We start from the raw sequence: 26,300 nt of genomic DNA, 5'->3' as shown, positions 1-26,300 counted from the left end.
GATTGATTGGAGCAACAGCAAGCTACGAGATGAATGTACCAGCATTGCAGTCGCAGATTCGACTTTGTTGAGACCGAAAACAGCCTGGAAGGACCATGGAATGGAGCCTGATAGGCACGCTAGGAATCTTAACGAGGGGGTGGAGACTTTGTGCTCATTAACACCCCCGCAATGTGAGTACGATTCGTATATAACTCCTACATCCATAGAAGTAGCTGGCAAGCAAGAACACCATTTAGAATTGAAAACAGATACCGACGCCAACGACAAAAATGAAGAAGGACCTGCCACTGCTACTGAGCCAGTGTTGCCAAAGCCGGAAACAACCTCGAAGGACCTACAGGAATTGGTGCCCAAGAGGCAAGCTAGGCAAATTGGCAAGGGGGTAGAGATCTATAGCAAAGACTCGTTATTACCCCCGCAGAGTACGTGTACAAATTTTTTGCCTAATATCCGTGATTCAGCTAGCAAGCGTGGTCCTCTTTCATTACAGCGTTCAGTAGCTCGAAACCAGTTCCGAACGCCCTATTCAAACGGCATAATGAAGAAACTACGGCAGTCACTCACCCCTACGCCAGCAATGATTGATGCTGCAAGAACGTCGTGGAACTTATCAGCACGCCTAGAAGCCAACAAAGTGAAAGACCAACCATCAAAGTCAGCCGCTGAACTAGTCCCCGAGTGTTATCATGAATATCTACATATGTTTGAAAAGAGCAAATCAAATGTACTACCGCCCCATCGCCCTTACGATTTTCGAGTTGATCTGCTTCCTGGTGCGACACCTCAAGCAGGGAAAGTAATTCCATTATCGCCAAAAGAGAACGAGGTCTTAATTGAAATGCTCGAAAAGGGACTTGCCAATGGAACTATTCGTAGAAATACTTCTCCCTGGGCGGCACCGGTATTATTCACTGGAAAGAAAGATGGAAGCCTTCGTCCTTGTTTTGATTATAGGAAACTAAATGCTGTGACGGTTAAAAACAAATATCCACTACCCCTCACAATGGAATTAGTAGATAGTTTGTTAAATGCCGATGAATTCACAAGCTTAGATATGTGCAATGGTTATAACAACCTACGAGTACGAGAAGGTGATGAAGCCAAACTGGCATTCATATGCAAGGCTGGTCAATTCAAACCGTTAACCATGCCTTTTGGTCCAACCGGAGCGCCGGGGTTTTTCCAGTTCTTTATTCAGGATATTCTCAAGTCACACATTGGACGAGATGTGGCTGCGTACCAAGACGACATCCTTATCTATACTGGCCCAGGAGTTGATCATCAAGCTGTTGTAAAAGAAGTACTAGAGATCTGACGGAAGCAAAACGTCTGGCTGAAACCTGAAAAGTGCAAGTTTTCAAAGAAAGAAATTGCGTACCTTGGTCTAATAATCTCTAGGAATCAAATTAGAATGGATGAAAGCAAGGTCAAAGCGGTGCAGGATTGGCCGACGCCCAATAACCTATCAGACACGCAAGTCTTTTTAGGGTTTGCTAATTTTTACCGAAGATTCATTGATCACTTTTTGAAAATCACACGACCTTTACATGAATTATCTCAAAAGGGTGTTGAATTCAAATGGACTGAAGACAGGAATGCTGCATTCGAAACTCTGAAGAAGGCTTTCACATCGGCACCGATATTGAAGATTGCAGACCCGTACCGGCCGTTCGTCTTAGAATGTGACTGCTCAGATTATGCCCTAGGTGCTGTTTTGTCTCAAGTATCTGAAGATGATAATGACTTACACCCGGTAGCTTACCTTTCGAGATCATTAATCCAAGCTGAAAGAAACTATGAAATCTTTGATAAAGAGTTACTCGCGGTGGTTGCTTCATTTAAGGAATGGCGTCAGTATTTAGAAGGAAATCCAAATAGGCTGAACGTCATAGTTTACACAGATCATAAGAACCTCCAATCATTAATGACGACGAAAGAACTTACGCGGAGGCAAGCCCGATGGGCTGAAATATTGGGAAGTTTCGATTTTGAAATCAGATTCAGACCTGGCCGACAATCAACAAAACCTGATGCGTTGTCTCGAAGGCCGGACCTAGTTCCAGAAGAGGGCACAAAGCTTACATTTGGACGACTACTCAAACCCGAAAACTTACCTGCCGACGCCTTCATAGATGAACTAGAACTAGCCGATATGTGGTTTGAGAATGAGGAAAATTTCACGCAAGCTGACAAAGATGAAGGGGAGACAAATCAACGTGGAGGCGTACTTCAAGACTCAGACATTCTTAGGCTGATCAAAGAAAGACTAGTAAATGACAACAAGATCATTGAACTGATGAAATTATGTGAGGAGATGCCAAACTCAAAGCTGTTAAAAGGATACTGTGTGGGAGATGGAATCTTATACTTCAAGAATAAAATCGTGGTCCCGCAAGATAATGAAGTGAAGCTGAACATATTGAAGTCGAGGCACGATAGCAAGCTTGCAGGACATCCTGGTCGACTGCGAACGTTGGCACTCATCAAACGAGCGTATCACTGGCCGTCGATGAAATCATTTGTGAATAATTACGTTGATGGGTGTGAATCGTGTCAACGGGTAAAGTCAAGAACTGAGAAGCCGTATGGCAGTCTGCAACCCTTACCAGTTCCAGAAGGGCCATGGTTGGATATCTGCTATGATCTAATTACTGACTTACCTGATTCAAATGGTTATGACAGCATATTGACTGTAGTGGACCGACTCACAAAAATGGCGCATTTCATCGCATGCAAGAAATCAATGACTTCAGAGGAACTATCAAACCTGATGGTAAGGGAAGTATGGCGTCTGCACGGAACACCAAGATCCATTACTTCAGACCGCGGCAACATCTTCATATCCCGAATCACCAAAGACTTCAACAAACGCTTAGGAATAAGAACACAGTCATCAACTGCGTTCCATCCCCAAACAGACGGGCAGAGTGAAATCACGAACAAAGCGGTCGAATTATTTATCAGACACTTCACTTCCTACAAACAGGATGACTGGTATGATCTACTCCCATTCGCAGAATTCTCCTACAACAACAATCAACACTCTGCAATAGGAATCTCTCCATTTAAGGCAAATTACGGTTTTGATGTAAATTTCACTGACGTTCCGTCGAGTGAGCAGTGTTTACCTTTAGTAGAGCAACGAATGAATCAAATCAAAGACGTACAAAGAGAGGTCAAAGACTCAATGCACTTAGCTCAAGAAGTAATGAAAACAAACCACGACAAGAAAATTCGACAAACTCCCAAATGGAAGGTCGGCGAGAAAGTATGGCTCAATGGCAAGCACATATCAACTACGAGACCAACCGCAAAATTTGCGCATAGGTGGTTGGGACCATTTCAAATTCTGTCATGTGTGTCGAAAAACGCTTATAAAATTGCTTTGCCCAAGTCGATGAATAAGGTACATCCGGTATTTCACGTCAACCTGTTAAGAAAATTTGAGAAGAGCAAGGTAGAAGGTCAAGAGAGGATTCAGCAACCAGCAATAATAATTGACAATAATGAAGAATTTGAAATTAATGAAGTATTAGACAAAAGGAAAAGAGGTAACAAAATTGAATATTTGATAAATTGGAAGGGATATGGTGAAGAATATGATACGTGGGAACCGGCAGAAGGAATGAAACATGCTCAAGATGTGGTAAATGAATTTAATAAAAAATATCCTCAAGCAGAACTTAGGTACAAAAGGACAAGGAGAAAGTAGAGGGCGAGGCTTTTTCCCAATGGGTTTTTTAATGCCAGCCCGGGGAAAGATGCTAACCTACAAAAGGAGGTTGAGACATGGAGGGGGAAGTGGTGTTATGACCTATGACTTATGTATACTCAGCATCCTTATGTGTACTTAGCAGTTGGCATACTACTCACCGTAGAGGGTGGAGGACAGGTTCTTCACTTAGCAATCTAACTACAATACTAGAAGACCTTTCTCTCACTCTTGCATCTTGCCTCATCACCTCAAGTCCTATCAGGTTGAGGCTTTTCAGAAGAAATTCTTGCAATTCATCTACAAGGTCCCCTTCCCAAGAGTGTTCCCATGTGGACTAAGCAGACAAATTGTGCACTGGTACCCTTGCACAGATTCTGAAATGTTTTTTGAGGAAGTTGATCTAGGCCTCTTGTCAAAAAATTGTCTTGGAGATTGAGTCTCATATCTGGACTGAAGGAGGATGTCACACAGAAATGACTGTCAAGAGTCAATCTTGAAGGCAAATCATAGTGGTGTAATTTGTGCAAGATATCAGTGTGTGCCTTGGGTTTTTGGCCCACATAGAATATTCAGTAGCAAGAGGTGTAGAAAGATCTTAAGGAGCTCTTCTGCCAATGATTCTGAGCTGGCCAGTACAGGTCAGAGAGGGACTTAGTTAAGTTTGTTTCTGGGTGCACTTTGTTCAAGATTTGGTCTCTTTGTGTACAGGTAGCCTGGTACCAAGTTGGCCAAAAAGTGCCTAAAATTGTTTGTACTTTTGCCTCCCATCCCTTCAAATCTCATTTTTTCAAAAATAACACACCGCATTGTGCTTCTCAAGCAGGGCTTTCTATAAATTTATTAAAAATTCAAAAATCATAAGCAGTATTTTTGAGGACATTTGTGTTTTAGGTTTTTTTGCCTTGACCTGCCCTAATGATTTTTGAGTTTGTGCTCCATGATTGATAAAAAAGAGTCTTTGGAAGGTTCATTGACATGAGTATTTTTTAAGGCACAATGACAGACGATACCTAGAAGCAGACCTTCGTGCCAGATGAAGGCTGTTACGACATTTTTCAAAAGCCTTGTTCATAACTTCATGTTTTGATGAAATACTTGATGCAGGGGACCGGGGTAAAAGCAGTCACATCTAAGCAGAGATAGCCTGGGCTTCTTCCCTCCATCTGGATCTACAGGACATTTGAATCAATGACGCAAGTAAAATATGTTAGCTTCCTGTTGACCAGATGAGATAGGTTCATCATGTTCATTGCGACCTTGAAACCCATCCTTGGAGGTCTCGATTAGAAAATGTCATCTCATTTTTCATCGATGTGAAGGTTCTCTCACAGGTTTGGGACATCAATGCAGATCCGACGCGTTCCGACTTGCTCCGTGCCTTCCTTCAGGTTGCCAGATTGCAGCTCAATCAACTCTCCCACCTCGCTTTGCGATCTTTCATATAAGTTTTGTACAAGTTCGCGTAAGAAAAGCGCCCGGCTGAGGCGAGCTCTCCTAGAAGCCAAAGGAAACCGCCGAAACTTGAGTCCGAGTCGTGACGACAGTTCTAGCCATTACTCATGCGTGCTTCATCCAACTCAGTGGAGCATGAACTCCTGATGATCGGTCGGATGTGTAACTACTAGCTCCTAACTCAGTGTTCCTCTTGCACTGTCGAAGAGCAATGCAAGCTGCAAGGAAAAGTTAATATAAAGCCCATGTATTCACTTTCAACAGCTTTGATCCAGCACATCCCATCTATTGTAACAAACTGATCCTCTTCAAGTTAGCTTAACCTTGCCTTCCGTAGTCAATAAATACTCAAAAAAGCGCGCCTATCGAATCTTCCTGGTGTGCCCAGCCCATTGATCAGATCTACTTTCTCATACTGAACCAAGGATCCGCCAGGCTCTATATTCAACTCTGGTCAACCCTCACCTCTTTAAACTCCGGTCATCTTTGCATAAATTCTCCAACCATTAGTAGACTCAGACTACGCATATCTTCTTTTCCAATCCAGTCAGCGGTTTAATATTTGTGCACAAGATGACAGCCAGACCCACCAGAGATAGGGGAATGACCCAGAGTCATGACCCTACAGCTCTGTCAAGGCCGAGTTTTGACTCGAAAGATGTCGTCATAGTGTTTGTTCTAGGAGGTCCAGGAGCAGGTCAGAATTTCATCATTACTTGTTCACTGATTCCTGTTACTTCACAAAGCACAAAAAATTCAAGACTGATAAGTATTATAAAATTAAACAAACAGGAAAAGGAACTCAATGTGCTAAACTTGTCTCCGACTATGGATTTGTTCATCTCTCAGCTGGTGATCTCTTAAGAGCTGAACAAAATCGCGAAGGTTCTGAATTTGGGACCTTGATACAAAATTACATCAAAGAAGGAAAGATTGTTCCAATGCCGATCACTGTGAAATTGATGAAGAACGCGATTAGCAGTGCGATTGATTCAGAGAAGAAATCTAAACTTTTCCTTATCGATGGCTTCCCTCGTCAAATGGATCAAGCCATTAAATTCGATGCAGACGTAAGCAAATACTTCACTTGATCCAGTTCCTTTCTCTCTTCGTGTTTTGAAGAGTTTTCATTCTGATTCTTTGCCATTGTCTCAAACCTATGTTGGTTTCCTAGGTTTACGAGTCTTCTTTTGTGCTCTTCTTGACTTGTCCAGAAGAGAAACTCCTGCCTCGTTTGATTGAGCGAGGCAAAACCAGTGGAAGGGAAGACGATAACGAAGAGTCTATTAAAAAACGCTTCCGTAAGTCACATTATCCAGATCTTTTTCAATGACACCGCGAGTGGACTGTCGTCTCAGTGCTCACAAATGAATGATATTTATTGTCACAGGTACTTTTGTTGAAACATCTATGCCAGTCGTTAATTATTATAGAGAAAAGGAAAAGGTTGTGGAGGTGAGCCAAACTTCATTATGATTCAATGTCCAACCTTCAAATGTGACTCGAGTTGCACCATCAGAGATGATTGAATCATTCTCAACTTCTCAATTCTAGGTCGATTCATCTGGAACAGTGGATCAAATTTATGCTGATATCTGCGCTGGAATGAAGGCTCGCTTACCAAATTTGAAAGCCACTTCCATAGACGTTTAAGATTCTCTGATCTCTTATTTTCCATCACCTCTGTATCTCCTACAATCACATGTCCGCACCACTCCTTTGTATACAAGTCCGACTTGAAACATTGCTCGTGTCTTATCGGCATGTACCTATCACAGCATGACGATGCATACTTTGTTCTTATCTGCGTTGAATTTTGTATATAGATCTTTGAACTTCCCGCATGAACAGGATCTAATGCGAATTGAACTTGCGCCTAAATCCTTGAGGAGCGCTTCATAAGTTCAAGTTTCAAGTAAGAAGTGTGGAATTGTGATGCCTGTACCACAAGGAAGAGGGCGATACAAAAGCAGAAAACTCGAAGATCAGTCTCACATTTCTATGTGTCGTTGGTTTACTTCTGACAGTAAGAGACGGTCTGATGACGCACTTTTATCTTTCAGTGTCCGGACTACCAGTGCCAGCTTTACAAATGATCTGCATATCTCAACATGCGGCTCGAGATGAGCAAAGGTTTTACTCACTCAAGTGCACGCAAATAAGAAAAGGCTTCCATCAGAAAGCAGGAATTGATAGAGATAGGAGTCACCAGGGTTGAGGTCTGCCCTACGCGCATAGGCGCTCTTGATTTGGATTCCCTCTTTCAAAGTTTCAAAAATTGTGCTTGAAATGACAAGTTATTCCGAAACCTATCGTATAATACGCATGATATTTTTCTCGAGATATATACATTAAGAATTCAAGACAGACGCATGCCGCGTGACTCATATACATGATGTTAAGGCTTCAGTTCACAGGGCTATGAAGTACAAAGGTGTGTTGCGAGCAGAGCTTGAGGAGATGAACGATGAATGTCGATAGAAAGGGAGGAAAAGATGTTAATGGGTCAAAGGCAAAAAAATGGCCCTAATCCTTTCGTAAAGACGCTAGTCTGGCCGAGAATTCGTCCATTTCTGATGCTGGAGCCTTACTCGTGGGGGGAGGACCAGAGCCAGAGGACTCGCCAATGGCCACTGGCTGTCGAGTCTCGGGTATTGCATTAGAAGTCTCCAAGCCGGTCGGAGCGTCTCCCAGCTGTGCGACATCAGATGGTTAGTCCTTTGAATGTACAAAGTAGGCCAACGGAATAGATGTACCTTTTGACTCAAGTTGATACCAATGTCATCCAAGACTTCTTGCAAGATCTTCTGTCCCTCTTCCTCTTCTGTTTCGTCCTCATTATCTTCCATCGCGTCACTAGAGAGAGAGTTGTTTGAATCTGGCATAATTTGAACAAAGGTACTATCAAGTTGAGCTTACTCGACTGCATCATTCATCATTTCCTCTTTCATATCCATCATACTGCTTTCTTTCTCAAAATCCATCAATATTTTTTGAATTTGTGGTAGGTTCATTGTTCGACTCATCATACCCATCGCCTAAGATGACATATTCTCAGTAACTTCTTCTCATGAATCAACCGAAACAGTGACAGTGCTTACCCGAGTTGCACCTTTCATAGCTTCAGCCATTTGTTGATTGCTCCTCATCGTCTGAAGTCGTAGACCTACAGCTTGCAGCTGCGTTCTCATCGCATAGAATTTTGATATATAACGGCGCGTTCGAACTAGATCCCTTGCCATCACCTTACACGAGTTCTACAGGAGGATCCAATCAAAAACCGGAAAGCGGTGAGAGAGTCCTCGAGGCAAAAGCATGCATTGATATGAATCAAGAGACAAAGTCTACTTACCATTTGTCCTTTTTTAGCATTCGCTTTAATATCAATGATCAACTTCTTTTCTTGAGCTTCTAACTTTGTCCTCTCTCGATCTAATTCTCGTTGAGCTTTCTGTAATGAGCGTTGATGCTCACGCATCCGTTCGGCTGGGCTTTTGTAACGCCCGAATACGGATTCCTTCCGATTTCAATGAAAAGATAACACATAATCGGATTATCATCAGCGAGGATGGTGACGCATCACAAAAGTGCAAGTTGATTCGATTCAAGATTGAGAAACGGTTGCAAACAATTATATTCATCGTGTCGGTCTTGTTCGAGGCTGCTGAGCCAGGCGCCTTAAGTCCGATCGAAGATAATGACGAGAGTTTTGAAAACGGAAGACCAGGGTACTTTTTGGATGTTGGAGTCGTTGGAGATGTGCGGTAGAAGGATGATGAGCTATGATGAGGCTATATGAAGAAAGAAAGAGAGGTCATGAAGGAGATCAACAATTATCGAATTGGATTCAACCTTCAAAAACTGTGACAGGCTAGTCAACGCGATGTGACATCTGAAGGTATGTAACATCTCCACGGGTAGATTTGCGTTTTAGTGGACTGGAAATCATGGACCTCATGTACTTCCCCTACTTCCACTCAATCTGAATGATTCTGCATGAGTTTCTTGCTCATGAATGCACCAAAACTCAATCTCAGCCAGCACAACTAAATGAAACAGGTGCCCAAATGTATTTGTATCAAAGTTAACAACCCACATTTTCCACAATCATGAACTCATTACTGCAAGTTCCCTTGAATTAAAACTATGATGTGATACGGGTCATCCAAGCTCTGTTCCAGCCTAGAGACTAGTGAATTGAAATGAGTGGTACCAAAGGCAAAGGTGAAAATAGAGGCATGAGTGAAACACAGTATTCAACCTCAAAAAACTCTTTCTTGTACCCTTGGAATATTGATTGATTCTACCTGGCTAGTAAAAACTCTCAATTAGCTTGGCATCTTCTCTGTAAATACATAAATGGTAACTGAAAGCTGTGAAAATGTGAGATTGCAACGGTATGTCTTTAGTGACAATCCTTCAATTTGGTGCCAGCATGTTATGATCTGTGAAGACTTTGTATCCACATTCACTTTGGCATGCAATTTTTTTTTGAGAAAGATCTGAGCCAATGTTCCTGCGTGCAAGGAGCAGGGATTGGATTACACAAGAAATTTTATCAAGAAATCTAGTATTGTTCAAGTTCAAATTCTATTTCAACAATGAACACAAGAGATATCACCCCACAAACCAAGCCAGTGCAGGCCCCCATGCAGGCCTTGTGATCACTGTATGGCCTCTTGTTGAGTGCAAGATGGCTGACTCTCCTTCTATAACTTTTGAGCTAAAGTAAGAATGAGAGGCAATACATAACAGGAAGCATTTGATGACCTTGATAAAGATGTAAAAGTCTGACTTTTTCATCAAACTGTTCTCTCATATTTCACTGATCAATGCCCTGCAAGAATAAGTGCTATGGAGGCAAACAATTGAGGTACCCTTAGATGACAGTCCCAAGGAAGACAGAAAACAAGGGGGGTTTTCAGGTTCTATTGAGGTCCCTTCATCAAAAATCTCAGGCATCATATCAGGTATGCAATCATGCAAATCCTTAGATGTTGACTTGTACGTCAAGTATGGTGGTAATTCTGGTTCCACAAGGCAGCTTTGACATGATGGGGGATTGAAACTGGGTTGATGTTTGACACTTCAAGGCATGAGTATGTCACTGAGGCGTGCTTCATCCATTCAACTAGTGTTGATAGAATGCTCCTGAGGTCACTGAAAACATAAATTGCCATCCTTGCTGGTCCTTGAATTTTGTCAAGTGCCAAGGTTTTGGCTGGTATAGGGGGGCCAGGCCTCCCTTGAGTCTGATTGTGTCAGTAAGAAGTTCTTGATGTCACCTCATGTCAGATTTTGAAGTCAACTCAATTAAAGTTTGATGGAAGTTTGATACTTTGAGATTTCAAACTTGTAAGCTGAATGAAATGTGTTTCATAGATTAGTTTTGTTTGCAGTATTTGGATTTTCTAGATGATCATTTCCCTCAAGTATTTGCCACTGAGGAGTTGATAACATCCAAAGATCTCATAATGAAGACACTATCAATAAAAGAAGTGTGCTTTTATATATCTATACTTCAAATTCTTCTATCATACATAATCTTTGATGGTGTTCTGACAGCAATACTGATTGGAAAGGAAGAAAGTCTGGAATGTGGTCAACTTTCAACAAGAGCAGGTGTGACAAAAATTCCCAAAGAAAGTTGGTGAGATGATATTTCTTTTCTTTTCTATGATACCCATTTCTATGATACCCATCTTTCAATCTAGACCCAGAGAAGAATAGTGGACCTGATTTTGATATTGCCTATACATCACCCTTATGCCCCAAATGAAATACAACCATCAGCATCAGATGAAATGGATAATTTTTGGAAAAATAGTGAGTATTCATAATTACATCTGGAATCATGTCACCTGAATCTTTTACACCCAAAACTTGACATGTACTGATACAACTTTGAAGGCAACATACACTTAACATCCAGGGTAGAATACTGGGAGATGATCAAAGACACCAACACTCTTTTGATTTCAGATAAGAAAACCTGGAGTAAAAGACTTGTAGCTTTATTTGAAAAATATGCAGTAGGTTTCACAGAAAAAGATGATGATGAAATTATAACACTTTTGAAGATTTTGAATCAACTGATAAAATCCTATGAGTTACCATTTGATGTGGTTCAAGTGGCATGGGAAAAGTTGGTCTATCTATCATCTTTTGAAGATTTTCTTGGTCATAATAGAAACAAACACACATTGCAAGAGGAACTAGATATTGTGATGGGATTATATAAAGAGAAAATGATTGATTACATCAGATCTCTGGATCCTAGCAGGTGAATACAGTCTCCTATGAATTAATTAGCCTCCTACTTTGATTTATTCTGCCTTGTTTAAGACTAACCAAATTTGGATGATATAGGGACCTGATTGATTTCAAATCAATGCAAGAAAACATTGGCCTATGTGGTGTCAAGTTGGCTGGAAAGTGGTCTTCAGAAGATCAAAAGAGTCTTTACATATTCTGGATTTCTAGTATGTCACAGTCATCTTAATTTGAACCAAGCAAGTAATACTGATATGATAATTACCTCAAGATATGATAACCTATTCAAGGGCCAAATTAACTAAAGGTCTACAAAACATCATGGAGACTCAATATGTTCAGACACAATTGATCAGATCAGTCCATAACTTACCTAGCAATTTTGGCTGCATTGATGACCCCTTCAGAAATTGGATCTACAAAGTTTTGAGTTTGCATTCAGATAATATACTAGAATATATAGAATCCTTGAATTCTCACAGGTGAATCCATAACACTTCTTGTGTGAAAAGTCATTTAGGATCTTTGTTAACACCAAGCTTGGAATATAGCAATATGTATTGGTTTGTCATAGAAGTGAAGATACTAAAGCCTTATGGCTTGAAAGTAGATTATGATCCAAATCTACAGAATCAAATGAAAGTTTATCATTTTTGGTCAAAATGTGAGTGATCCATCATTTCTTTTGAACCTTTTTTTCTATACTGACATAATTTTTGACCCATGAAAGATGTGCATGTGTTCTTAAAGATGAAGAGATTAGGAGAGACTGTCTCATTACAGAAGGCTATTAATCATTTAGTGAAGACAAAGTTTGAAGAGACAAGTCTTCTGATGAAATTGTTCTTAGTAAAAACAGATGGACACTCCTTCCCTCCCAATAGGCCTGTCCTTTATCAATTTTTGAAATTCTTTTCACTCAATAACAAAAGTAAAAATGAGAATGAATATGCTCTGAGAGCTTTGTTAGGATTTGAAAATGAGCATGTTTCCTCTGATACATTGTAGTTTCAAAGAATTGTAGTCTATCAACATTGATCTTCACACCTTGGCTCAGTATTTTCAACAATTGGTAGCTACATCTAGATGTTTATGGCTTCAGCCCTTATTGCAGATCTTTTTTCTCTCATTCACTTTTTAAGATTCTTGTCACAGTTGAACAAAATCTCAATCCTTTCTATAACACAGCATAGATTTTGACACTAGATAGATTTGTATGAGTGAATGATTTATGATTTCAATGCCAGCTGCACCACCTCCGCCTAGTTCAAAGTACATATAGCATAGTTGATTCAGGAACAGAACCAATATACATGTACAAGTAGATACGGAAAAGATATGTCACCCTTGGGGCCAGACTGGCTTCACTTGGGGGTATTACATATGCTATAGCAATGTGTTGGCCTCAAGGGTGACATATCTTTTCTGTGTCTGCTTGTACACTCTCAAGATTGTTGGATAAACTCACTCCCACACCCAACCTAGGTGGGTTATGCCTGTAGATGGGTATGGCTTTAGATGGGGTTGGCTATGTTTGATTTTGACATGCAATCATTCTGACCTCTTCCCTCAGACTTTGTTGTGATTTTTTGATCTGACTAAAGTACCACAATCTTTGATCAATCAAGTTTGACTTGCAGTAACTGTACCAGTCCAATCCAGTGCAAGTTTTATACATGATTTTTTTACCCATTTCAAAGCTTTAATCACACATGTGCAACACAAAAAAAATGATATTATTCAAGGGAATTTATTTCTTGCTACCTACTCAACATCATTTTGGGCTATTCCACATCCATTTGCGAACTTGTATTTTGACATCACAGCCAACACAAAGGATTTTGTGAACAGACATCTTCTGCTCAACAGAAGAAAGACTCCAGAATCCAGAGAGATGCGCAAAAGAAATCCTTCTACCTATTGAGTTCTTTTTTTGGCAAATACTTTGTTCATGAAGATACCAGAATTTCAAACCCTTGAATCATGGCTATTTTGATTCGGATCTTTGGTGGTGGTGGTTATTCTAGTGTTATGAATCAAATATCTGTTATATCATATTATCACAATTTCTCTAGTTACTGATAATGATCATTTCGAGTCTGACCATAATGAGGTGGATACTACAAGGAACAGCTCGGAAAAAAACAATTTCAATCAGTATGAAGATTCTTGTGATATCACGATAACAATTGAAAATTGACTCACCGTTCAAATCAACTAAGTTCTATGTCGGGTTGATTTCCAGCTCGAGATTCCACAAAGAAAGATTGATTTTAATGAACTCAAGAATAAAAACATTCAAGGATTAGGTTATACTAAAAGAATGAATTCAATTTACTCACAATCACGCTCAAAGCTCAACTTTGAATGGTTCTCTTTGTAAAATATCCTAATATCCTAATATCACAACTTCTCTAGTTACTGATAATTATCATTCTGAGTCCGACCATAATGAGGTTCTACAATAAACAGCTTGGAAGGACACAATTATAATCAGTATAAGGATGCTTGTGATATACAATAATGATTGAAATTCGACTCGCCGTTCAAATCAACTAATTTCCAGCTCGAGATTCCACAAAAACAGTTACATTCAAATGAACTCAAGAATAAAAGTCAAGGCTTAGATGATCATTTTGAGTCTGAAAATAATGAGGTGAATACTACAATAAACAGCTTGGAAGGAAACAATTTCAATCAGTATGCAGAGTATGGAGATATTACAATGATGATTGCAAATTGACTCGCCGTTCAAAACAACCAACTTCGAAGTGGATCGGGTTGATTTCCAGCTCGAGATTTCACAGAAAAAGATTCATTAAAATGAAATCAAGAACAAAAAAGTCAAGGCTTAGGTTATAGTATACTAAAAGTAATTTAATTGACTCACGATCACTCTCAAAGCTCAACTTTGAATGGGTTTTTTTGATTCAAGTTCTTGTCTTGTATTCTCATAGCGCAAAATCCAAAAAAAAGAAAAAGAAAAACAATTAGAAACCTGATAAGATGAATATCTACAAAACATCAAGATGTTCACAGGAAATTAAACTTTCATAACTAATCATAAAAAGAAACACTCATCATTCTTTCAGCATGCAGCAATCCCGCTCGCCCCCGGGGGTGGTGGTGGTGGTGGTGGACCTTGAGGAGCAGGTGGGCCATCTAGATGAGGCGTGCCTTCAGGGGAAGGTGATTTATCAGGCGGTGGGGGTTGTCCGCGATGTACAGTCCTGTAATGTCTAGTCCGATCACCTTCCCATGCTAGAATTTTCCTACAATCTGGGTACCGACATTGGACCTTCTTCTTGCCAAGATGCATACCGTCGATGTGTCTCTGCATGTTTTTGATGACGATCATCTTTCCGCAACCGGGCCAAGGACAAGGCGCTTTTTGCATTTTGGGGTTTTCGGGATCTCTTTGTCGGATTTTCTTTGCTTGAGGCTCATGTTCGTTTTCCGACGCTTTTCGAGCACGCTTGCGGGAGGAAGATGCGGCAGGCGGTTGGGAGGTAGAGGCGACAGGAGGTCCAGCTCCTGGCGCGAGGTTGGTATAGCCTAAGTGTTGCGGGGTAATAGAAAGATTGCCCGGCCAGTTTGGGGAACCAGCCCCATTTGGATTCAACAGCAGATGTGCGGGGTTGATAAATTGTGGAGGCTCTTGGTAGTGGGTCAGGGGGGGTACAGGGATATTGTCGCTGGGTGCTGCTGTAGGGTGGATGTAGTTGGGAATAGCAAATTCGTAAATCCAATCCAGGGAATCAGCCCCAGTAAAATCAGTAGAGAGAAGAGCGGGGTCGATGAATTGCTCCTGCTGTGGTTGTTGAGGAACGGGAATGTCATTTGCATGACTTGGATATTGGCTAGAGGATGGCACAGGGATGTCAGGAATTAATAAGTTGGTGTTTTCTATGGATGGGATAAAATCAGATTGTAGATCAGAAGGAAATTGTGATTGTGAGGGATTCTGAATGTGATGAACTGGTATGTCTGTTGTTGGTGTGGGTCTTGCTGGTAGTGGAATAACGTTGCGACCCGGTAGAGCAAGTGGAGGGGCAGAGCGGGTGGGCAACGCCAAAGATACTGACTGAAAGGATCCACGAGCATCTTGGTCTCTTTTCTCGGCTTGGTCACCATCTTCAGAGCCCCATAATCCATCCTCACCAGTAGCGTCAGACGAATCAGAAAACTTGTCAGCCTGGACAGTTGCCAATGTCTCTTGCGCACCTGAAGCGGAACCTGCCGCGTTGAAAGTCGTGTTGTGCATGTTGGTATTAGGTGTTTAAAGCGTAGAAAGGTTGGTAGGTTGATGTATCGTTGAGGTTTCGGTTTTGGATTTGCGTTATGAGCGTTGAAGGTTGTGAACGTGAAGGGAATTGCGCTGGGACAAGACTTGTCTGAGGATCACATCTCTTCGTCATCCTGTCGTCTTTTTATACTCGGTGATTCAAGCCCAAGCTGGTTCCAAAACCTCGCGATGTGACTATAGACGAAAGAGAAAGCAAACTCAAGCTGAGCTATTACTTCATCTACAGGCTGTTTGTTTACCGTCTTCAGCTTCATTTCTAGAAGCTTTTGAAATATTGAATTATCATTATTTCAAGACATGCGACACCAAGATAAAGTGATGTAAAGCTCATCCATCACACTTCAGACAGTCAACATTTTGTGCTGAGACAAAGGAATTATGAACCGCTGAGAATATCGGCTTCACTTATCGATTTTCCACCCGTGAGATCAGCAAAGAAATGCTAGGAAAAATTAAAAAGCAAAGTCCTTCAAGCAAAAGCAAAAGCGAAGTTGACTCAAGATTATAGCCAGCAGCACTGTTCGTATTCGTAGTCAGCCGTTTGGAAGGAAAAAAGACTGTCCGTGGTAATGTATGGATAAGCTCACATAGACAATGAGCTTAACCTGCATTAACGATGTGAAGATTGTTAGTTTTGGATATCGAGTTGAGTAAAACCAGCAGCGACATCTTTCGGTTCTTAATGTTTATCATTAATGGAACTGCTTAAAAGTTCCAAATACGAATCCAAAAGCAAGCCAACTCATTCATTCCATGGAAATGGGTAACATATTTTCTCTCATTACGTTAAACAGAAAAACCTTTTCATCCAGCTACATATTTACAAAACAAACCAAAACTGATTTGAACTTCAAGTTGAGCCTGAGCAATCACCGACGGCGATAAACTCGCACCTTCCAGAAAAGAACATAGAAACATTGTAGAAGAGGCTGGTGAAGCGGTGGTCCCAGGTTGATTGGGCTTATTGGAGCTAGATGACTTGGTAGAACCGATGCCAACTCGATTGAGAAAAGACATGTCGATCTGTTTAGAGGCAAGCTATACGCTTTAACACCTTGTCAGAGATTGTGTAGATGATTTAATGTTCAACTTGGTAATAGAAAGATAAGTCTTACCTTTTCAAGGGATGGCGTTCGTGATCGATTTGAGTATGTATGGTGAGCTGAAGCCTGAGACCGAAGTTGTTGCGTGAGAGTGTTACGCTTGCCCTCCAGAGTCCAGTCAATCAACCAAGTCGCTATGTACAAGCTTAAGTACATAACTAAATTTTGGAAATCATTCAATTAAACCACTCGTCACCTCAAAGCTCAAGACGCCTCAAGAATTTGTTCTGTGGAAGGACGAAAAGTCTGATAATAGATATCAATAAATTTAGAACCAAGAAAATTTGAAAGATCGTAAAGAATAAAAGCTTTCTCAAAGAGAAGAATGGTTTTTGCGTCTTTGGGAGGCAAATGTTAGAATGTCAGTATTGAATGAAGCTTATGCTCTTTTTCATAAGAGTTCTTTCAAAGCGTGTTTCGAACGAATTCGTAAATCTAATCTTCTGAGCCTGTGGCATAGTGCGCCTTATGGGTACGAGGTGAATCCAACAAAGTCTCATGGCTGCCGGCGAGCCAGGTTCTTGGTGGGGCACCCAGCCGGTCGACTCCGCATGACGCCACGGCTCGAGGGACTTCCGTGGGTCCAGCGCTGCTCCCGGAACGGGTGAATCGTGAGTTCATTGAGATCAGGCACTATATAGTTGGTCAGAATCCAAGTCTGTGACGCTCTGCGAGGCTCCAATGTTATTTGCGCCATCTCTTCCGTGGCTTTGAAGGATAGAGATTTCCCAACGATTGATCTCCTCGTGACGACGTGTCAAAGACACGGGTGACACAATTTTGCTCCTCAATTGATTCCGGATTGGTGGTCAAGATCGATGGAAAAACACCATGTGGCAGATGTATTTGCGGCCTGAGGCGAAAACTCGTCGTCATAATACATCTATGTAAGCCTGCCTTTCTGAGGAGCCGCTTTAGGAGCTCTAAGCACCACACCAACACTTTTTCTCCGCCGTGACTGCAACATGCTACCTCCCAAGACTCGCCTCCAGAGAACAGTGTTGAGTCTTATGGTAGGATCCATTGCTAAATCGAAAACTCGTTCTTTTTTCTTGCAATCATTATTGATATCAAAAAAGTCCTCTCAGTAAAAATGAAGACAGACATGAAATAATCTTTTTTGCAGAAATATATTCCTGAAAAAGGAGGTATCTGTAAAATATCACAATATCTCTACATACCGATTATAATTATTTTGAGTCTGACCATAATGAGGTGGATACTACAAGAAACAGCTCGGAAAGAAACGAGTCTAATCAGTATGAATATTATTGTGAAATTACGATAATGATTGAAAATCGACTCGCCGTTCAAGTCAACTGATTCCCAGGTCGGGTTGATTTCCAGCTCAAGATTTCAAAAAGAAAGATAAATCATTCAAAAGGATAGAAAAGTCAAGGCTCAGGCTATACTTAAAGAAATAATTGACTTGACCCACGATCAATCTCAAGGCTCAAATTTGAATGGTTTTTTTTTGTAAAATATCATAATATCCCAATATCGTAATATCACAATTTCTCTAGTCATTGCTAATGGTTATTTCGAGTCTTGCCATAATGAGGTGAATACTACAATAAACAGCTTGGAAGGAAACAATTATAATCAGGATAAATATGCTTCTGATATTACAATATTGATTGAAAATTGACTCGCCGTTCAAATCAATTAATTTCCAGGTCGGGTTGATTTCCAGCTTAAGATTCCACAAAAAAGATTCAAAACTCAAGAATAAAATAGTCAAGGCTTAGGTTATACTAAAAGTAATTTAATTGACTCACAATCACGCTCAAAGCTCAACTTTGAATGGTTTTTTTTGATTCAAGTTCTTGTCTTGTATTCTCAATAGCGCAAAATCCAAAGAAAAAGAAAAACAAATTAGAAACCTGATAAGATAAATATTTACAAATCATCAAGATGTTCACAAGAAATTTAACTTTCATAACTAATATCAAAAAGAAACACTTATTGATTTTTTTAGCATGCAGCAATCCCGCTTGCCCCCGGTGGTGGTGGTGGTGGTGGTGGTGGTCCTCGGGGAGCAGGTGGGCCATCCAGATGAGGCGTGCCTTCAGGGGAAGGTGATTTGTCAGGCGGCGGGGGTTGTCCGCGATGAACAGTTCTATAGTGTCTAGCACGATCACCTTCCCATGCTAGAATTTTCCTACAATCTGGGTACCTACATTGGACTTTCTTTTTACCTAGATGCATCCCGTCGATGTGTCTCTGCATGTTTTTGACCACGATCATCTTCCCACAACCGGGCCAAGGACAAGGCGCTTTCTGCATTTTTGGTTTCTCGGGATCCCTTTGTCGCACCTTCTTGGTTTGAGGTTCAAGTTCAGTTTCCGAGGCCTTTCGAGCGCGCTTGCGGGAGGAAGATGTAGGAGGTAGTTGAGAGGTAGAGGCGACAGGAGGTCCAGCTCCTGGAGTGGGGTTGGCGTAGCTGGAACCTTGCGGGTTAGTAGAAAGGTTGACCGGCCAGTTTGGGGAACCAGCCCCATTTGGATTTAACAGCAGATGTGCCGGGTTGATGAATCGTGCTGGTTCCTGGTAGTGGCTCAGAGGGGGTACAGGAACATTGTTGGTGGGTGCAGGGTTGATTTGAGTAGGAATAGGAAAATCGTAAATCCAATCTAGGGAACCGGCCCCAGTAAAGTCAGTAGACAGAAGGGCAGGGTCTACAAAGTGTTCCTGCCGTTGTTCTTGAGGAACGGGAATGTCATCGGATGCTTCGTACAAGGGAGCACTGTAATCAAAGAAGGTTGGGTCTGCATGGCTTGGGTATTGGTTGGAGGGTGGTACAGGGATGTCAGCGACGATTAAGTTGGTGTTGTCTACTGGCGGGATAAAGTCAGAATGCAGATCAGAAAATAATTGTGATTGTGAGGGATTGTGAGTGGGATGAACTGGTATGTCTGTCGTTGGCGTGGCTCGTGCCGGGAGTGGAATAACGTTGCGACCCGGTAGAGCAAGTGGAGGGGCAGAGCGGGTGGGCAACACCAAAGATACTGGCTGAAAGGAACCACTAGCATCTTGATCTGTCTTCTCAACGTTGTCACCATCTTCAGAGCCCCATAATCCATCCTCACCAGTAGCATCGGACGAATCAGAAAACTTGTCAGCCTGGGCAGTTGCCAATATCTCTTGCGCACCTGAAGCGGAACCTGCCGCGTTGAAAGTCGTATTGTGCATGGTGGTATTAGGTGTTCAAAGCGTAGAAAGGTTGGTAGGTTGATTTATCTTGAGGTTTCTGTTTTGGATTTGCGTTATGAGCGTTGAAGGTTGTGAACGTGATGGAGATTGCGCTGAGACAAGACTTGTCTGAAGAATAAATCCCATCGTCATCTTGCCGTCTTTATATACTCATAGATTCAAGCCCAAGCTGATTCCAACACCTCGCGCTGGGACTATTGACGAAAGAAAACGAGAAAGCAAACTCGAGCTGAGCTATTGCTTCACCTCTACCGGCTGTTTGTTTGCAGTTTTGAGTTTCATTTCTAGAAGCTTTTGAAATTTTGAATTATCATTATTTCAAGACATGCGAAACCAAGATAAAGTGATGTAAAGCTCATCCATCACACTTCAGCCAATCAGCATTTCGTGCTGAGACAAGAGAATTAAGAATCATTGGGAATCTAGCCGTCGCTTATTGATTTGACACCCGTGAGATCAGAAAATAATTGCTAGAAAAAATTTATGAAAGAAAAGCACTTCAACCAAAAGTAAAAGCAAAAGATGACTCAAGATTATAGCCAGCAGCACTGTTCGTATTCGCACTCCGCCGTGCGGTATAAAAAAAGACTGTCCGACGTAATGTATGGATAAGCTCACGACCATAGTATGCTCGACTTGCATTAACAATGTGATGATTGTTAATTTTGGAGATCGAGTTGAGTAAAACCAGCAGCGACATGTTTCGGTTATCATTAATGGAACTGCTTAAAAGTTCCAGAAACGAATCCAAAAGCAAGCCAACTCATTCATTCCATGAAAATAGGTAAAATAATTCCTCTCATCACATTAAACAGAAAGACTTTTTCATCCAACAGATCTTCAAGATCAAACACGAAAAATAATTCTACCAACCAAGAGAGAAAGAAGAACAAAATCACATCGAATTTCACAAAATAATTCTTCAACAAAATGATAGGAAAAACAAAAAATTGAAAAAAATTGATCAAACTTATGTCATAAATAATCCACTTTTCGATTTTTCTTTTTTTTTCAAACCAGAAATGATTTAAATTTCATGAAGTTGAAGTTAAACATTTTATACCTTACACAATCAATTTTAAAAATGATTTCCATGTTCCAAACAAAAAATCTTTCAACTAGAGAATACAATGTAATACCAAACAGATTCCTAAACCAAAGTAAGTTTTCTTATGGTACCACAAAATCATTTTCTCTAAACTTCCAAAACAAGTATCAAACAAAAATACTTTGACCAACCCAAAAAATACCACTTAAGTTTTCATTACCAATCCCAATCCCAATCCCAATACCAAACATTCATGCCAATCATGACAATCAAGAACCCAGAAATCAAATCCCAGAAAACCCAAAATTATCCCAAAGACCAAGACCAAAAAAGAAAGCTTTTTCATATAAACTTGATTTTTAAATTTCAAATCAGAAACTTCCTACTATTAGCAATAAAATGATTTGATAAAAACCAGTTTAAAAACTTTCATTTTTTTTTTTTCAAAAATCATAAAAAGTGACCTAAACAAAACCAAACCAATTTTCATAACCACATCTTTCATTCATTTTACAAAAACACACAAAAAACAAACAAAAACACACAAAAAACACAAAAACAAACAAAAACTCAAACAAACAAAGAAGAAAAATAACATTTTTTTGGATTTTTTTTTTTAGATTTTTTTGAAATATATAATATTTTTTGGTGGATTTTTTCTTTTCTTTCTTTTTGGATATCAATAAATAAGACAAAAAAACACCACACACACAGATGATTTACTATTTGATTTACTATTTGATTTACTATTTGATTTACTATTTGATTTACTATTTGATTTACTACTTGATTTACTACTTGATCTATTATTATCAACTCATTAACTTTTTTTCAAAAAAACCCAAACCAATCTCAAGAACCAAAACCAAAACCAAAAAACCCGCACCCGCACCCAAAACCAAAAACAAACAAACCCAAAAAAACACAGAAGAGGAAACCCGCCAAACCCGTTTCCCCGTTTCCCGTTTCCCCGTTTCCCTTTTCCCCTTTTCCTTTTTCGTCTTCCCATTCCAAAAAAAACCCAAAAAATCCATCTACAAAAACCCCTCAATAATCTCCACAGATACCCCACAATCCTTCAAAGCCATACCCAAATCATACTCTTTACTTTCCCCATTAGAAATCGATTCATCCGATTGTTTAGTCGATAATCCATTCAATTCACCATTCAATTCGAGCTCTAATCCGATCATCAAGCTTTTCATTTCTTCAACTCTTTCAATCATTTCTTCTTTCTCAAAAGAAGAAGAAGAGGAAGAAGAAGAATACCAAGGTTGATGTGGTAAGACTGTTTTTAGTAAATGCATCCTACGAATCGTTAACCATTTAATGGTCAAACAAGCCAACCTATCCACCGTACAAATCTTCATTTCTTCTTCTTCTTTCAATATACATTCTTCCCGCTGCTTCTTCTTCTTGAACCATTTCTTTTGATCTTTCGCTTCAGTCTTCATAATCAACTCAACATAAGCCTCAACCGATCCCAACACCCCATCCTGATCCCCATCCTGACTGCCATTTTCTTTTTCCATAACCAATTCATTTCCCACTTCCTTCGCCACCCCTTTCCTCCCAAACGCCAAGCTCCAAACTCCTCTAGTCAACCTAGCCATCTGATCCAACCTATCATTCCCTTTATCCCCTTTATCTCTAAGTTGTGATCTTAACATCACACAAATCTTTTCAATCGATTCTTCTACCACCAATCTACCTGCCGAAACCTGTAAAGCATAATGATCTCCAGCTTCTTCTAATCTAGTAGGCAATTCATCAATCGAATCTAACCTGAAATCTTGACTTAATCTACTTTGATCGGTTTCAATCCGAGTGGTCTTTTTGATCGTCGAAACAAAGATTCGGGACCAGATTTCAATTAATTCGATTTCAGATCGGATCAACAAGATTTCTTGAATTATGCTTTTTCTTCTTCGATTCGGTTGAGTTGAAAGTAAGCTGTATGAACTTTTGGAACTTTTTATCAACCTAGAAACTTCCGAGTACGATAACTTTAAAACTTGTTGGGTTTCCCACTTTGAATCATTTTCACCACTCATCAAATCTGCCTTAAGATCTTCCTTGACCAAACCCGATTTCTGATCGATACTTTCTTCTGAAACTTCCTTGGCTCGATTCCAAAGTGTTTGACTAATCAAATTATCTGGACCCATCAGGTTCCGAAGATGTAATGAAAGGATAATCATCAATCGGATCACTTCTTGATTCCTTTGATTCCCTTCAACTTGCTTTTCCATCTTCCAATCAATCAAATTAAACAACTTTAAAGCCGTCAAGAATCGACAAAAAAACGAAACTTGATTAAGTCCTAAGTCAAAAAAAAAATCACATTAGAAACCAACCAAAAAAAAAAGAACCCAGAGAGAAAAAACGGAACATACCATTCAAGCTTTCAAGTTCTGCAATCCTCAACCAAATCTTAATTTTCTTCTTCTTTTCTTTTTCATAACCTAAACTGATTCTCAAACTTGAAAGAAACAAAAATTGAGGAAAGCCTAAAAAGATAGATAATTGACCTAAACCTTTAAAACATTCCACTCCAAAGCCCAACATCCCAATCTGTCCATCAACTCTCTTCATGAGGCTCTTGTAATCATCTTCATCTATCACTCGATCATCATCTTCTTCTTCTTGTTTCACTAAATCCTTCTTCTTTTTTTGGTTTTTGGTTTTAGTGCAACTCGAAAGACGATAAGAAGGCTTCATAAAACTTAACAAAAACTCTGGTTTCAACAAGACCAACAAAACAAAAACCATTGAAGCCATCGAAACAGTTTCGATTCCAGCTCTCATCAATCCACGATCAAGAACTCCAAGTTTTCCAAATCCGACTCGATGATGACCACAACTGTCTGGATGATAAGTAGTCAGATCATCAGAAGGAGGATTCGTAGTAGTCGAAGGAGTGTATAAAGGACTTGTAAAAGCTTTCATTTGATAATAATGATAAACCGATCCAAGAGCGAATGATAAGCCCATCGAGACAGCCAAAAGATTAGTAGGAGGTAAATGTGAAAGATTAGATTGAAATGGATTGATAAAACTTTGGTTTAAGAAATCTTGCGTCGGTTGATACGTTTCTGGATACTGTGAATGTCTTGGAATAGATTGAGTAGGTTTAAAGATATCTAATTCTTCGATTCGATGTGATGGATCAAGTGAAAGAGTTGGATGATGATGACTTGAATTAGATCCATCTGAATGTAATGGAGAACTAGTAGAATGAAGTTGTTGAGAATTAAAACTGATAGGCAAAGTAGGAGGTAACAAATGATTCAAAGCCTTCTTTTGTTGCTTATTCATCAAACCGGATTTCATAGTTCCTCTTCCTTTAGTCAATCCAAGTGAATCAGCTTGATCTGAAACTTTACGTCTCTTACTTCCATTGGCCATCAAACCTTTTCCAACTTCTTCTTCATCATCTCCTTCTTCTTCTACTTCATTTTGTTCCATCATCCTTTGTCTTTCTCTTTCGGGTACCTTTGAATTGATTTTTTCTTCCCATTCAAGTATCAAGATCTGTCCTCCATCTACTCTTAATCGAATCATTTCTTTCAAATCATTCAAATCTTCTTGCATCTCACTTCTCGTACGAAGAAGATGTTTCACATAATCAACACTCTGTATGAAAATACATTAAAAAAAAGTCAGCGATCGTGATTGTGCAAGATACAAATTGAAGAAATGATCAAACCACCCACTTTGCTAAGGATATTACCCTTACTAAGCTTAGTAGCAGCTTTCACTCCATCCACCAATCCCGCAGGAATCTTCCCAATCGCACTTGTAGAAACAATAAACTGACTAGAATGACGTCTAGAGGTAGCAGCCGATGGTAAAGCTCGAAGATGTTGAAGTGCCGGTACTAAATCAGCCAAAGCAGCAATATGACTATTGATATTATTACGATATCTTTTTTCAACCGCATCTGTTTGAACCCAAAATAATCAGCATCAGTTTTAGAAATCACGAAAGAAAAGACTGACTGTGACCGGATTCTTCAATGATCGGTTGGTTTGAGATACATGAGCCTGGGTTGGACAAAAGGTTTGAAGGGTCGGGGATCTGAACAAGATGATGGCCTAGTTGATTAGGTCTCGAGACAGGTAAAGATGTAGTAGAAGTCTGATAGTTTGAATTTAAAGATGGATCGGTCAATTTATACTGGACTTGAGATTGGTTTGAGTAAGCTACAAAAGAAAAGTGGAGAAAGTCAGACTTTAGAATTTCGAAAAAGAAGTGTTAGATTTAGTGAGAAAACATACGTGGTGGGTTAGAATAATTTAACGGGATAGAAGTTGGTTGTGATTCTGAAACGGAAAGGATGTTTGTAGATTGAAGGTTTGGCGAAGTTTGTTGATTTAAGGAAGGATTCCAAGGATGGGTAATGATCGAAGTAGTAGGTGAGTTTGAAAATGATTTTTTGGATTTGATTTGATCTGGGGTATGAAGATTTGATTTAGATAAAAGATCGATAGATGAATGATTGGGTTGAAATGATTGAAGTTCTGATATGATCGAATGGTTCCGATAAGCCTGATGATCGGTTGAAAGAATGATCGGAGTAGGATTAGCAAGAGTGTTGACTTTAGCAGTAGGCCGGATTGAGGTTGGATGACGAATGAGATCATTTTTGTAATCGCTGTTCGCTGTTGTTGATGTGATGATGTGAGGGATTGATTGAAGTGGGTGGATGATTGGGTAATCTGGTAGGAGGGGTATTGTTGAATGGATTTTGAAATTGTTGATCGATAGGAGTACTAAGAGCTGAAGGATTGGTAGAGAGATTATTGATGAATTCCGAAGAAGAAGAAGAAGGATTGAAGAACGGATTGATTTGTTGATTAGACTGAAGTTGAGGTGGTATAGATTGATGATGATGAGAATAGTTAAGATCAAAAGAACTTCTAGGAGATAGATTGATCCAAAGTGAATCAGCAGTAGGTTTTGATGGGATAGGTTTTGAAAGATGATGATGATGATGGTATAGATGATGATGATGTAAATGATCGATTGATGGATGATCTGAAGAAGTAGATGGATCAGTAGGAGGTGAAGAAGTGGATTGAGATGAAGGATGGTTTGGTGAAGAGTTGGTTTGAGTTGAACTTCTTGATGAATGAGAAGATGAAGGTGAATAGTATTGAAGATTTGAAGTTGGAATAGGTTGAT

General features: G+C 40.0%; 8 protein-coding genes across 8 annotated transcripts; 2 read left to right on the top strand and 6 right to left on the bottom strand.

The window, feature by feature from the left end:
• Window positions 1-5,743: 5,743 nt before the first annotated feature.
• On the top strand, window positions 5,744-6,823 carry MELLADRAFT_105319 (uncharacterized protein; the record flags this gene model as incomplete). Its single annotated transcript, XM_007408794.1, has 5 exons — window positions 5,744-5,867; window positions 5,963-6,240; window positions 6,345-6,471; window positions 6,561-6,625; window positions 6,725-6,823. 5 exons carry the CDS (start codon window positions 5,744-5,746, stop codon window positions 6,821-6,823), a joined length of 693 nt encoding a protein of 230 aa, XP_007408856.1.
• A 649-nt stretch (window positions 6,824-7,472) lies between these two features.
• On the bottom strand, window positions 7,473-8,938 carry MELLADRAFT_47897 (uncharacterized protein; the record flags this gene model as incomplete). The annotated part of the gene is made up of 6 exons (XM_007408570.1): window positions 7,473-7,864; window positions 7,927-8,026; window positions 8,090-8,208; window positions 8,272-8,427; window positions 8,523-8,687; window positions 8,800-8,938. The coding sequence occupies 6 exons, from the start codon at window positions 8,809-8,811 to the stop codon at window positions 7,697-7,699; spliced, it is 720 nt and encodes a 239-aa protein (XP_007408632.1).
• A 3,060-nt stretch (window positions 8,939-11,998) lies between these two features.
• On the top strand, window positions 11,999-12,451 carry MELLADRAFT_105317 (uncharacterized protein; the record flags this gene model as incomplete). The annotated part of the gene is made up of 2 exons (XM_007408795.1): window positions 11,999-12,107; window positions 12,174-12,451. The coding sequence occupies 2 exons, from the start codon at window positions 11,999-12,001 to the stop codon at window positions 12,449-12,451; spliced, it is 387 nt and encodes a 128-aa protein (XP_007408857.1).
• A 2,080-nt stretch (window positions 12,452-14,531) lies between these two features.
• On the bottom strand, window positions 14,532-15,707 carry MELLADRAFT_85159 (uncharacterized protein; the record flags this gene model as incomplete). The annotated part of the gene is made up of 1 exon (XM_007408569.1): window positions 14,532-15,707. One exon carries the CDS (start codon window positions 15,705-15,707, stop codon window positions 14,532-14,534), a length of 1,176 nt encoding a protein of 391 aa, XP_007408631.1.
• An 826-nt stretch (window positions 15,708-16,533) lies between these two features.
• On the bottom strand, window positions 16,534-16,961 carry MELLADRAFT_55720 (uncharacterized protein; the record flags this gene model as incomplete). Its single annotated transcript, XM_007408568.1, has 2 exons — window positions 16,534-16,787; window positions 16,865-16,961. One exon carries the CDS (start codon window positions 16,764-16,766, stop codon window positions 16,554-16,556), a length of 213 nt encoding a protein of 70 aa, XP_007408630.1.
• A 1,865-nt stretch (window positions 16,962-18,826) lies between these two features.
• MELLADRAFT_62134 (uncharacterized protein) lies at window positions 18,827-20,044 on the bottom strand (the record flags this gene model as incomplete). The annotated part of the gene is made up of 1 exon (XM_007408567.1): window positions 18,827-20,044. One exon carries the CDS (start codon window positions 20,042-20,044, stop codon window positions 18,827-18,829), a length of 1,218 nt encoding a protein of 405 aa, XP_007408629.1.
• A 1,556-nt stretch (window positions 20,045-21,600) lies between these two features.
• On the bottom strand, window positions 21,601-23,066 carry MELLADRAFT_77437 (uncharacterized protein; the record flags this gene model as incomplete). Its single annotated transcript, XM_007408566.1, has 2 exons — window positions 21,601-22,834; window positions 22,899-23,066. One exon carries the CDS (start codon window positions 22,781-22,783, stop codon window positions 22,148-22,150), a length of 636 nt encoding a protein of 211 aa, XP_007408628.1.
• A 221-nt stretch (window positions 23,067-23,287) lies between these two features.
• MELLADRAFT_77436 (uncharacterized protein) lies at window positions 23,288-24,707 on the bottom strand (the record flags this gene model as incomplete). Its single annotated transcript, XM_007408565.1, has 2 exons — window positions 23,288-23,436; window positions 23,510-24,707. Coding segments are annotated over 2 exons (1,347 nt in total), but the record flags the coding sequence as incomplete, so codon positions are not given.
• Window positions 24,708-26,300: the final 1,593 nt, after the last annotated feature.

The sequence above is a fragment of the Melampsora larici-populina genome (genome assembly GCF_000204055.1).
Source record: "Melampsora larici-populina 98AG31 unplaced genomic scaffold MELLAscaffold_13, whole genome shotgun sequence".
NCBI lineage: Eukaryota > Fungi > Basidiomycota > Pucciniomycetes > Pucciniales > Melampsoraceae > Melampsora > Melampsora laricis-populina.
The sequence above is the reverse complement of the archived record's forward strand: the minus strand, read 5'-3'. Positions and strand labels throughout refer to the sequence as shown.